The sequence below is a fragment of the Besnoitia besnoiti genome, chromosome VII (assembly GCF_002563875.1).
Source record: "Besnoitia besnoiti strain Bb-Ger1 chromosome VII, whole genome shotgun sequence".
In the NCBI taxonomy this organism is placed as follows: domain Eukaryota; phylum Apicomplexa; class Conoidasida; order Eucoccidiorida; family Sarcocystidae; genus Besnoitia; species Besnoitia besnoiti.
Window position 1 is genome coordinate 2,191,314 of NC_042362.1, and position 12,439 is coordinate 2,203,752.

Consider the following 12,439-nt stretch of genomic DNA (forward strand, 5'->3'; position numbering starts at 1 on the left):
TGTCGGTGAGGGTTCTGATTGCGGGCAAACCCCGCTCGGCATACAAATGGCGGCTTGAGACATGGAGGAGGGTAGATCAGAAACGGCCTCCGGAACACGGATGCAGGTTCCAAGCCTGCTGCATTGATGGAGAGGCGGTAGACGAGGCGATTCTCGGTGTGTGTAGGAATTTCTGGATGAGGCGGCGGAGCAAGCTGAAGCCGAAGATGCAGACCTGTACCTGGGCAGTGGCGGAGGGCTGGTGCAACGAGCTTCCCTGCCTGCGCGCGTTCAGAACCTCTCGATTCAGCCCAAAATGTCCCAGGTCTCGGAGCGCTGTTTGAGGGTCCGCCTGTGCCAACGGCAGCGCCGTACGGACTGAGTTCATGCAATACCCTTTGTTTCTCCAGTTCCCTGATATTAGGATTCCGTGCTGAAGAGTCGCACAGCGTCCCTGGCGGCCCGCGAACGGTGTCGATGCGCACGGCGCTGCAACCGGGGTGGCACAAGCACGACACGGCGCCGAACTGCATTCAGTTTCACAGCACGCCCGCTGCACTGGAGCATCCCCAACAGCTTTTTAGACAGCAGAAACCGGGTTGATGGGATTGTTTACGATTACTGCTAGAATGGGACACGGACTCAGTCTGTAGCTGAACCCGTGCGTTCGCGGAGCTGGCAATGCTCCAGCAGCGAGCTCGTAGCTGTGTCGATATGCGCCCGCGCCGCGCCCGCACGCCAACCGACGGAAGCCGGTCCCGCACAGTCACCTCGACGCTCGCAGACAGGAAACGCGCAGACAGACCGCTGTTGCCACTTCCACTTGGGCACTCTGCGGCCGCCTTTCTCTTGGCGACAGCACCGCAGGCAAAAGATATAGATGTATCGGCGTGGATGCAGAAAGTATCTGACCATCGCGGTCCTACGAATTGCGTGGCCGCCTGCACTGAACACGAACGCTAGCTCGTTCAGCAACGCGGGAGAGGTGAAGACACACTCATCCGGCCTCCCGAATGCGTCTGCACGGCTGAATTGAAGTACGGTTAGTTTCAAAGGAAGTAACCATGAGTGACCGAGAATTCTGGTGCGAAGTGCGTTCAAGCCGCTTGGCACCACGAATTAGGAATCCATGGATTTGAATTCGAACGTCGCGTACCATGCATTCGGTCAGGGACTAGCTACCACCGAAAAAGGACAGACTCAACGACCGCACTCACCACTCGTATAGGCTTTGTGGGCTGACCCACATAAAGTGCGACGGCACATTGAAAGTCTGGGCCAGCTAGCAGGGTTCCTCTCCGAATTCAGTCCTTGCCGGCACTGTCTCTTCCGAACAAGCCCCAGGTCACTTCCTCGACTCCCTTCGCTGACCGAACAGTGACAACGCGGTATACTGTCAACCTTGGCACTCCACCGGTGGGCCGTGGTACTTTGACGGCCCACCGGTGGAATACCGTCTTCCCCTGACGAAACTCTGGGCGTCGGTGATGTGTAAAGGACTACACGCGCACATCGTATGCCTAGTTCGCCCTTCACTGCCCTCCATAAACGTGGCAGCGACGCGCGGAGGATACGAGGTCTCCACGGGGTGAGTCAGCACCTGGAACATCTTATTGAGCATCTGTGCCGCTGCGTGAAAGAGCGTGTTTGAGCGGGTCGCTGCATGTTGCGGTGGGCCTTCCTTTTTCCTACGGTAGTTGACTACTCCAGCTACTTCGGAACCCACGCCGGCCACCGACAGGGCCGACGCATGGCGTGTCTAGCGCCGCGCAGTACACTTCGTGCCCGATGCTTGCCGCGATGAAACGCTGTGCAATACCTTTGTCCATGAATACAGCAGCTAGACAGCTACGATTAGCGGTGCCACGAAAAACGATTGGGACGGTCTCACGGTACCGCCTGAGGCTGCGAGCCTTCCCCAGGACTCCCAAGCCTGCGTCGTCCACACAGCCGCCCACAACCTACGAGTCTCGACAGGCTGTCGCATCAAACCGTCCTGTTAACGATGAACGTGCCGAGCGCAGGAAAAGCAAGGGAGTTCTTCCGACACAATATATGCTGCCCTCGTCAGTGCAAGTTCGCTTCCCTGTTCATGCGCCGCTGACCAAAACAAGGCTTGAACCGTGTCTGTATTCACCAAACCCGCGTTCGAGCAGCCCAGCTCGCTCAATATACAGCAGACCCCTTCGGTGCATTGGGACGGCACGCCTTGACAAGCACATCAGGTCTGTATAAATACCGCTTTCTTGGTGCAGGAGGCATGTCTGCTTCAGAACAACAGAGGGAAAAACTTACACCAGGCAGAGGTTTTGCATGCCCGGTTGCCTCCTTGCCGGGCCTGCTGCACACAAGACGAGTGAAGCTCTGACGAGCTGGTACCAACTGCCTGCAGCACCCGCTAGGGGTGCAGAAGAGACTTATCTGCATGTCCGAATGGTTGCGCAGGCTTGTTCTTCCAATTTTGCTCCATTAAGGATTTTACTTCATTGTCTATTCGCCGGGAGGCCTACACATCTGCGCGGTAGCTTGCTGTGGCGTCGCATTCTGCACGTCCAAAGGGCCATAGATGGAGTGAAGGTCCAGTGAACAGCGTAGAGTCCGCTCGTGGATTGCGACAGACATGGAGACCAGCGCCATGTTTGCGTGCTCCCCACAGCACCGACGATTTGGGATACAGACGAAGCCAATATGGTTTGTAGCTGTGTAACGTATGTACTATATTCAGATAAATTGTCGCGAAGGCCGAAGACAAGGTGGTGTTGTGTGCAGCCTCTTTGAGGGTAACTCATATCCGCCGAGCAATACGCGAGCGGGAGGAAGGCTCGTATTGCGACTGAGTCACCGCGTACCTTTGTGTGCGTTTTTGCCCGTTGTAGGAGCTCTGGCCGTCGGTGACAGGGAGTACGACGGATGGCAGAAATGGCACGAGGAGGCGGGTGGGAAGTTCCTCTTTTTGTCGTCTCTCTTCTGTTGCACAGCTGCGGAAGTGGCCCTCGTGTGTATATCCTTCCTTCCACCGCTTTAAGTCTGACTTCAGCGCGTTTGACGTCTTTTCCAAGGCCGCAAGAGGATTTCACCGACGACGCGGGTGTTTCCGGTACTGCTGACGATATATCAGACGTGGGCTCGTGCGAGGGAGGGAAGAATGCCACACCACAGTGTTCGCTGTTCCCTGGACAGCTTGTTCTGCCAGATTTCTGTGCGTCACACAGTTCAAACGAGGGGCTCGAAGGGAGACGACGTGATCTTTCACCAAGTAGTGTCATTCCTTCCTCAGACCAAGACACTTTGGATGACCTCTCTCTGAACGCCATCGGGTCGTGGTCGACGACTACGGGTGACTTTCTCTCCAAAAGCTGTAGAAGGTGTGGCGGCAGCAGTGTGAGCAGGCAGGTGAAGATGGCAATCTTCTCAGGGATGAAAGCCATGATTGCTCTTATACGCAAATGGATTGTCGATGCAGCGGTTTTCTTTCGCCAACAACCCGCAAGTGGGGACCCTGTGAACGAACTAGATATTTGACGGGTGCGCGGCAGTCGCGTTATACGGAACTCTAGGGTTCGATGATTTGGACACGTTTTCACGCGAGCAGCAGCGTCCTAGGCGTGTAATGTAGACTGGAATGGCTCCTAAGAATAGGAAGGAGAGGTGTGCCAGACGTAGTGAGTACAGCTTTTTCTTCTGTCTTCCCTGCAGGTCTCCGCCCCATGTGAGTTCTCTGTCATGCTTTAAGTAACCGTGCAGACGAGTCAGCCGTGCAGCCAGAGTAGTCACAAACGAAGGATTGAGGTGCGACTTCACTTCGCTCAATAATCTTCTGCATGGAGAGCGGCACGCCACCGCGGTTCCGTCAGGGTCCACGGATAGGCTTAGGAGAGCGATGCGACGGGGCACCGTATCGCGGGGATACATGCGTTACAGTGTTACCGTACCACGGTGTGTGTATCCGTACACGTAATCCCGTGGAAATCTTTGTACCCATTGCAGGCGGATCTTGCGTGAGTGTGCACTATCCGTATGTTCGTATGCTTCATGGAGAAACTATGGTTAGTGAAAGATGGCGATGTTTCTTACTGTCGAGAAGTCTCGAGCCGCTGTTTCCAGCTAGATTGGGGATGCAGCCGATCCCTGAGCGTAACAAACTCTGAGCGTCCGTGGGCCGTACGGATTTCCAGCATGTGACGAATTCACTCTGTAAATACAGCCGCGACAGAACTAGGTGCCTGTTTAAAGCTGTCAACGTAGGGCGGTCTACCGACTCGGTTGTCCGGGACGCTCGTTCGTCTTGCGGCGCACCCCAGCTGAAAACCGTGTCCATTTTCAAGCCGCATGGCGCCGTACGCGTGCGGTATGTTGACCCTGCGGCAATCTCCACGCGTCAGTGTGCCAGTTCCCGTATCATCCATACTGTGAATAAACAATCTTTATCAAGAGAATTGCCGGAGCGGCACACTAGCGCAGGCGACACAGTCGGTAACACTTGATTCTCACGCTGGGCCGCCGGTGACCGAGTCGGCAAGAACATTCAAACTCTCAAGTTCCAGCCGGTGAATGGGACAGGACGTCGACACAGCGGTCCATGTGTCTTCCGCCCTTCGCGTCTGCGTCCGCTCCCGCGGGAGACTCACTCTTCCCTTGCAGACACGCGACACATGCTAGACTGAAGAGGGGCTCGACCACACCTCGAAAGAAGCACCTACGTGCAGAAGGCAGACCCCCCCTCGCAAAGTTTACCCGACTACGCCCGTAGAACTCGCTCTACGAGGAGTAGACTACCCCAGAAGACGAGAGAGGAGGATGCGAAGGGAACTGGGTGAACCGGACAGGCTGTGCCACACCAGCGGAACCCGGCATGACCGGGCGTGGCGCCGAGCCGGTGATCAACAAGGGCACCTGCGTGTCTCGGCTCTGCATCGGCTGCCCGAGACGCTGGAACCACATTTTGATGGCCTCCGATGTGTTCGTTCCAGCTCCGGGGATCAGAAGAAGCGCCAGAAGAAGAAGCTGAACGACACATACACACACACTGCATCTAGCCCGCTGATTTCGCTGTTTTCACTGACAACCGTATCGCAACGGAGTCATTTCACATTTATATATTATGTATGAAAGAGGGGGGTAGGGGTGGAGCAACGTCATATTGAACTTCGGTCGATACAGCCCGCGAGCGCCAGCCTCCGCAGGATCTCGTGAATCTGTTTAAGGATGTGGCGTGCTATCCCATGCGATCTAGCGTGCGCCGCATACTGACAACTAAGTTGGCTTAGTGAGCTACGAGGGAACGCACAGAGGGCGCCACCGCTATAATTGATGGGAAAGAGACAACGCCAACGACGGAGGACCGGCTGACATTTTCGTCAGAAACGGACAGAAGCACAGCTTGCTCATATGTCAAACAGATGCCGTCCAACCAGTCATTACGGCGTGTACTGAAATACGTCTAAGGCCTCAACAATGGCAAGGACAGCACCCTTCATGAGCTCGCAACGTACACCCGTGCCGAGCTATCATTGGAAGCTGATCAATTCTGCATGCCTCCTGCACACAGTAAACCATGAGTTCAACTGTACCTTCAGGCCGATTTCGAGGAGCGCGAAGAAGGTCACAAGAACGTGCAAGCCTTCGGTGTCACTGGACAGCGCGAGCCAATCGTGGGCGAACCACCTGATAGCTGCACAGCAAAGACACAAAACTAGCAGAGCACAATCTAATAACATTAGCTTGTCCGAGCTCAGTAGCCTCGTCTCGCAAAACCCGAATTCCAGTCCTCGGCCGACAGGAGACGCATTTCATTTCCACGCTGTCCAGGCGAGAGGGGTCGCTTGGACGACTGGCCCTTGAAGCCTTCTGGGCAGCCGAACGAGAAGCGGCTGCAAGCCGCAGGAGCAAGGCAGAGAAGCAAGCAGCTCATGGAGATATATAGGACTGTCGTCGAACGGAGGTACACAGATAGCAAATGGCAGCAGTGGAGCTCCTGAAGGACGGTCTTCGGGTTGTCAGGGTGTTCGCATGACTCTGCTTACGCCAGTAAAGAATGTAGAAGATGTCCTGGACAATGGAAAGGAAGATGAAGGCCACCATAAAGCGCTGCTGGACCTAAAAACGGAGCGCACAGCGGATTTTCAACAAAACATCGAGGAGCACATGATGACGCTACACGCCTGGTCCTCTGCAGTTGAAACAACAGTCGTACATATCCGTCGACCGAACACATATCCAGAACGGAGTTGGTGAGGGTACTTTAGGAAGATATTTATGAGTTACGGACACACCATCAATTTGCATATATCTCGACATGAAAATTGTGTTATCTCTCTGTGCTGAAAGGATCACTCGCACATCCTCAGACTTGCAGGTGGATGGACACCCGTTTCAGCAAACACCGGTTGCTGGACAGCATCCTTGCAGTCGGAGGGTGTCGAGAGGTCCTCAAAAGAAAGACGCCACACTATTGTCTGAGATTCTCCACACAAAACAAGTGAGATAGGATGTGTACGTCTGGATGTCCGGACAACCAGAAGAGATGTTGATAAAGCACCCTACCACCACCACAACGAAAAGAATCATAGAATTCAGTGCTAACATGCAGGAACATAACTAATCCACCCGGAAGAATAGGCAGAGTGAAGATTAGTATGAGAACAGTAAACACGATAGCCCAGATGTATCGAATCCGGATCCTGGCACCAGCCTTGCAACCCATGCAAACGCAACTGCCAAGGAAATTAATTGACCTTCCGATGAAATAAGCTACCCGGTTGTTGATGTTCCATTAACATGTTGAAAAATGCTGCCAGAGCACGAGCAATGTGATGACCGGAATCCTGGAGTCAAACCCGACTTGATGAAGTGTGGTGAGATTGTCGTGCAAAAGGGAATCCTACGCGTACACGCTTGTTGGTATAGCATGGCGTACCTTCCTCTCCTCCGGAACGTAGAAAAAAGTCCACCACAGATAGACAAAGAGAGGGAAGTTGCAGTCTGGCCTGCTCAGCGACGAAAGAGCGCCTAAGGCTGCGATGGTGAGCATGAGGAACTCAGCCACTTCTCGTACGTTCGCCATTTTCCCTCTGGTGTGGATCGAGGCAAGAAAAGCTGGAATCCGCGCGAGGAGCTAGCCCAAACGGTAGCGGTGATGCTCAAGCGAATGGCTGTCTTTCCCCACTGCGGTTGTACGCAGGATGGAGAAGACACAAGTGATGGCGCCCTGGAGAGGCAAGAAACGCATGTGAATCCCTGATTAGACGGTATACCCCTCTGTGGACGACGAGGCCTATCCTGTTTCCTCCTTGAAGCCCGTTCAGTATCATGTCCAATGAGCACTACTAGAGGATGAAGATCGAGATAACCAAAGGAGACACTGGAAAGGGCGTCACAAGACGAAAACGAAACACAGAGAATATGCCACGTCCGTCACGCGCTTGTCAGACGCAGCCAGCACGAAATAGGCACTTCGGGACCTGAGGACCCCCTGCTCAGCAAAACAATTGTGCATCCAGCTCTACAGACTGCCGGCTGATGCGACAGGGTTCAGAGAATCTGACAAGGGATGAGTTAAGAGACACACTCGTCGACCGCGTATGCGCATTGAGTGGGGGTGATAGAGGCCTCGCGGGGAGCTGCCACGGGATGAGCTCACCTTGCAGCAGTAGGAGGCCCTGCTGAGAAAAGCAACACCAGTTGAAGGAAACGTCTGCCTTTCCAGACAATACGCAGATGAAAAAACGTCACGCTTCAGTTTCCATAGGGCATGCAAGAAAGGCTTCAAGACGTGCGACCGGAGCCCTCTTGTTGTCGAGGCACTGCCGCGGAGGACAAGCTACTCGAAAGAGTGCGGACAGAGACGATATACTGGGAATGGGGGCGGAGTCCAAAAACGCATTCTAAAAAAGCCCTCGAAGGTGGTGGAACGGTTGAAGCGTTGATAGTCTAGTTCCTGCTGGAATAATATCCAGCCGCCAGGGCCGCGGGAAAGACGCAGGCGCGTGCCAGCTGCTTGGTCAAGTCGCACAAGACACACTCCTCGCGGCGTTGGCAACGCCTGCTGACCCGCGCACTGCTTGCGTCTTGGCGACAGCGTCGCAGATTAGCACTAAACTGTGCCGGTAACTGCCTCTGTGCAGGATCCCTGAGATAATTTTTCATGGGGATTACACGAAAGTCAGGTAAAGATGCCAACATTTCTGTCGTCCCCCCCTGCGAGAACACGAACCGTCTGGGTTATCGGCATGCTGCCTGCGCAGTGTAGTGTGACAAGTGGAAACTCGATGCGGCAGTCTGTGTGTTCTGAGCCCCCTAGCAACGGCGAAGCCCGTTTATGCTTTGCCCTCTCTAGTTTTCCTTGATGGGACGTCCGCTCTCCTCGAAAACCCCCCCGCTCTATATACTCTGTGTCAATGTGTAACGTGGTCACCCGTGAGATGCTTCAGATGGGACAGCTGCAACACTCAGGGTAGTTGCGAGCAGAACGGTTCCCGCAAAAACCTGGTTCCGATCAGGCATTTGCTCAGATTGCTCTTTCTTTTTTGCTGTGCTTACCTAAACAGTCAGTATGATACGGGTTTCCTCCTTACCGCTGGCTGCTAACTACACTTTGATCCGGTACAACGGAGGTACCGCCATGCCGAGCCGTTTCAGCGGTGAAAACCACGCAAAACGGACAGTCGACGAAGTCGAGGAGAAAAGGATGCACACAGTTCTTCGGTACGAAAGGACTGCCGAGTTATACGGGGAGCCAGGTGCAGGCAATGGCTCACGCTGGTGGCTGAACAGCCCACAAGTTCCTGCATATGCGCTGATAACTAGACTTGTGCAAGAGAGAATGGACGAAAAAAAGGGGGCTGTGATGCTAGAGAATCACGACAATTTGAATGCAAGGACTATCGAGTGAGTACCCTAGAAACGGGCAAGATTGTTGTACACTGTGCAGACCCTGGGAATGCAGGCAAGCTGGTAGGAGAACACTATTTCTTGCAACATTATTTGTAAACAAAGAGTATTTCTAGTGTTGCTGGATGAGTGTTGTTTATCTAAAGATATCACCATCGTATCCGCTTCCCTGTATTTCATGCATCTCGCAGACATCTACCACCCCCACCGCTAGCGGAGCGTCGTACGGGATTCGCGCCAGCACCTGCATGGATTACATGCATCCAGGAAATGTGGAACGGAAAGACTAGTTTATCTAGTCCTTATGCAGTGTTTTCGTAGAGCCCAGTAAACGATTGATTCCCACAGTGCCCGTGGAAAGCCCTACTTCCGAGAGTACCCTTACCCGGCACGGGCGGCTGGTGGTTTATAGAGTGATAGAGAGAAGCGGCCGCTCTCGGCGCTAAACCTCATCACGAAGCGATTTATTTCTTTCCTGGCCAAAAAATTGAAGCGGCGGACGCCGTACAGGCTTCAGCCGCTCTCGCGGCGGCAACATAGCTACCAGCCCCAGTTCGACTGCAACATAATAGGAGTGGAGCAAACATTTCCAGTTCAAACACCAATTGATATTGATAAAACAGATGAGAATGAAGTGCATTAAGAGGTTGCACTTGGTCCTTCATTCAATAACCTCCTCCTCCAACGAGAGCGGCCGCGGTCCTGTCGACTTGCAGGCGACGCCGTGAATGAGCGAGCAGCGCGCCTATAGTTACTGAATCCCATCGTCACCTTGGCTAAGCTCATGCGAAAGCCCAGGTTGATTTTTGAGTGGACAACGCACGGAAATGCGATATTTATCTGAGGGAGAGTTACCTGTTGTAGCAGCCAACCCCAGCGGGACTACCGTGTGTCTAGCTGTTCGCTGTGGTGATGCATGGCTGTGCGCTAGACCGGCTGTCTTAACGGGCGGGGCCCATACCGTTCATCAGCCGGAGATTCTGGAGCGGAAAACGACTTTCTTGGTGAGGCCTGCGTTGAACTACTTCTCGACCATACTCTCGAATGGAATGGACATGAATAAGAAAAGGTTACCTGCAGTTGGACGAAGGACCACTCAAGGTGGTGTCTTGCGTGCCCGGAGTGGCATCTGCGTTGGCGTCGCTCCCGGCTCTGTGCGTGTAAAAGAATAATTTTTTCGTCCACTTGCCTGTATGTATTTTCTTGAACCCTGTCTGATTTATGTAGCTATCATATTGCCAGGCTTGTCCTTTCTGCAGCTCAGCAAGCGGCTTCTCGAATCTGTTTCCCGTCCGACTCTTCGTCCCAGGCTTCGGTCGGGGAGTTGCCCGTGGTCACCACTGGCCGAAGCCCTGTGTTTGTTAGGGAACCATGGGCAGAAATGTTGCTATGCTGCATGTACTTCGGCTGACCTATTAGAGCGAATGAAAAATCTCTTTTCAGGGCAAACGACGTCTGCCTGATTGTATCGGTCTCTTAGACCTACGCCTACAGTAGCCAGCCGCATCGGAATCAGCAGCCGCACGCGACATCACGAGAAAATGGGACAGCTAACTGGGACTCTTCCAGTTTTCCTTTTACTGGGCTTGTTCGGTATCTCTGAAAAACTTTCTCATTCTGCTAGTGGCCTTCAACTGCGGCTCCATTCTTCTGCTCTGTGGCACGACCGAGGGTATCCTCCTGTGGGTTCGGATGCGGAGGAGGCATTGAGCTCGAGTGCGTGGGTCGACCTGTCGTCTGGGGAAAATGAGGACGCGGATAAACAGCAAAGAGGTGGGGCTGCAGGAACTTCAGGAGGAAATGCTCTCGGTGCCGCCCCAGCATCGCCCGCCTCCACTGACGCGCAGGCAGTCAACCCATCCAGCCCTGCGGAGCCAGGTGAATCACCGGTTAATGCCACGAATGATGCAGGAGATGAATCCGCAGACCTATCCTCTGACATCCCGACTCTTCCGGAGAATAGTGACGCTGGAGACGAGTCACTGGGTGACCAAAAAGACAACCCAAGCACTGACGATAATGACACTGTGGCCGTAACTCAAGCCTCGGATGCCAATGCAGAACAAGTAGACACAGATCCTTCTGATGCAGCCCAGCCTTCGCCTGCGGAGGCTGGTGCTTCTTCAGCAGCCCCGACAGCCTCGTCAGAGACAGGTGAATCAGTGGCCGATGGTGGCACGTTAACAGATGCGGAGGAGTCTGTGTCACCTGCGGGCGATGACTTAGCGCCCACAGCGACAGGCGCTGCAGCTGCAGACACATCATTGAGTGAATCTGCCGTCACTTCAGATGCAAACAGTTTGCAGGAAAGCGAGGAGGTGAGTGGATCAGGACAACCAGAGGGCACACCGCTGAACGTCAACCCTGGCGACCCAACGAGCGACATCGGGAATGGAAACAGCATTGGCGATGGCGTCTCAGAAATGGGTTCGGCAACGAGCTCTGATGGACCACAAGAATTTCAAGAGATGGAATCGCCAGATGCAGCGCAGGATCAGGCAGCCGACACTTCACCAAGCGGGACAGAAGCTGCGGGCGTGCCGTTTGAGACGTCAGGACCCGAGGCTCAGCCATCGGGGGGCGCATCGTCAACGCAAGGAGCACCGTTAGCCTTATTGAAGCACGAGGAGGACGTCCCGGTAGTACCTTCCGCGTCTGCAGGCAGCCCTCGATTTCGCCAGTGGACGAGCCAGTTCCTGGGCACAGGGAAGGAGCAGTTCCAGCTGATGCAGAGAACGAACGTCGCGGAGGCAGCGGGAAAAGGGGCTAAGAATCTACGCGCGTCCATGGAAATACTGCATAACACAACGTCTTTCTTCAGCGCGTTGCGCGCTCAACAGCATGCCAGAAAGGCGGCCAGCCCCCAACAACAGGATTCTGGTTCACCGATCCCGAATCAGTTACACGAGTCAGGTGCAGTGCCTCTCTCGGAGCCTGCTTCCCCCCGTCAACAAGAAGGCGCGGTAGAAGATACGGAACCAGAGGCTGGTGTATCTGCGTCCACTGAAACACCGGATAGCTCGGAAGAAGCAGGACTAGAGAATGTATAAGATGCAGTACGTCTACTGTGGGACTGTGCGCTGTAGTGGGACGATCTAGTTCTGGCCCCTTCTACAGTGGTTGGTCGTTCGCGCTCGCAAGCAGAGGCACGCGGATTCTGGCATGCAACCACAGGAAACGACGCAACCGGTTGTGAAAAAGCCATGACTCTCCATAGCGCGAGCTCGGATGATCGTGCAGTTCTAGCTTGCAGACAAGACAGGAGGATGCGCCTGTTTGGTAAAACTCGTCATGCAGCGGTGTCTCAACAGGAATGAGGGAGCATATCCGAGAGGATCGAGACGACTCGAGCTCCACTGCACCTGTTTCTCGCGCATTCGCACCATGCATCTGTTTCCATGTCTGCAGTGCCATCTTCTGGCATTCGTGCGGTCCCTGCTTACAATAAATGGAGCGTGACCCACTGGGGCACCTTCTTGTTTCGTTTCTCTCCCTATCAGTGCTTGACAGCAAAATGTTACGAGACGGAGCAAGCGAAGGCCTTCAGTGACAAGCTCGGCGACCTATGGGG

At 54.2% G+C, this 12,439-nt stretch overlaps 2 protein-coding genes across 2 annotated transcripts; one reads left to right on the forward strand and one right to left on the reverse strand.

The window, feature by feature from the left end:
- Positions 1 to 4,737: 4,737 nt before the first annotated feature.
- BESB_079130 (uncharacterized protein) lies at positions 4,738 to 7,042 on the reverse strand (the record flags this gene model as incomplete). Its single annotated transcript, XM_029366275.1, has 4 exons — positions 4,738 to 4,983; positions 5,550 to 5,650; positions 6,003 to 6,075; positions 6,896 to 7,042. The coding sequence occupies 4 exons, from the start codon at positions 7,040 to 7,042 to the stop codon at positions 4,738 to 4,740; spliced, it is 567 nt and encodes a 188-aa protein (XP_029217706.1).
- Positions 7,043 to 10,409: 3,367 nt separating this feature from the next.
- Positions 10,410 to 11,918, forward strand: BESB_079140 (rhoptry protein ROP10; the record flags this gene model as incomplete). The annotated part of the gene is made up of 1 exon (XM_029366276.1): positions 10,410 to 11,918. One exon carries the CDS (start codon positions 10,410 to 10,412, stop codon positions 11,916 to 11,918), a length of 1,509 nt encoding a protein of 502 aa, XP_029217707.1.
- Between the last annotated feature and the right edge of the window lie 521 nt (positions 11,919 to 12,439).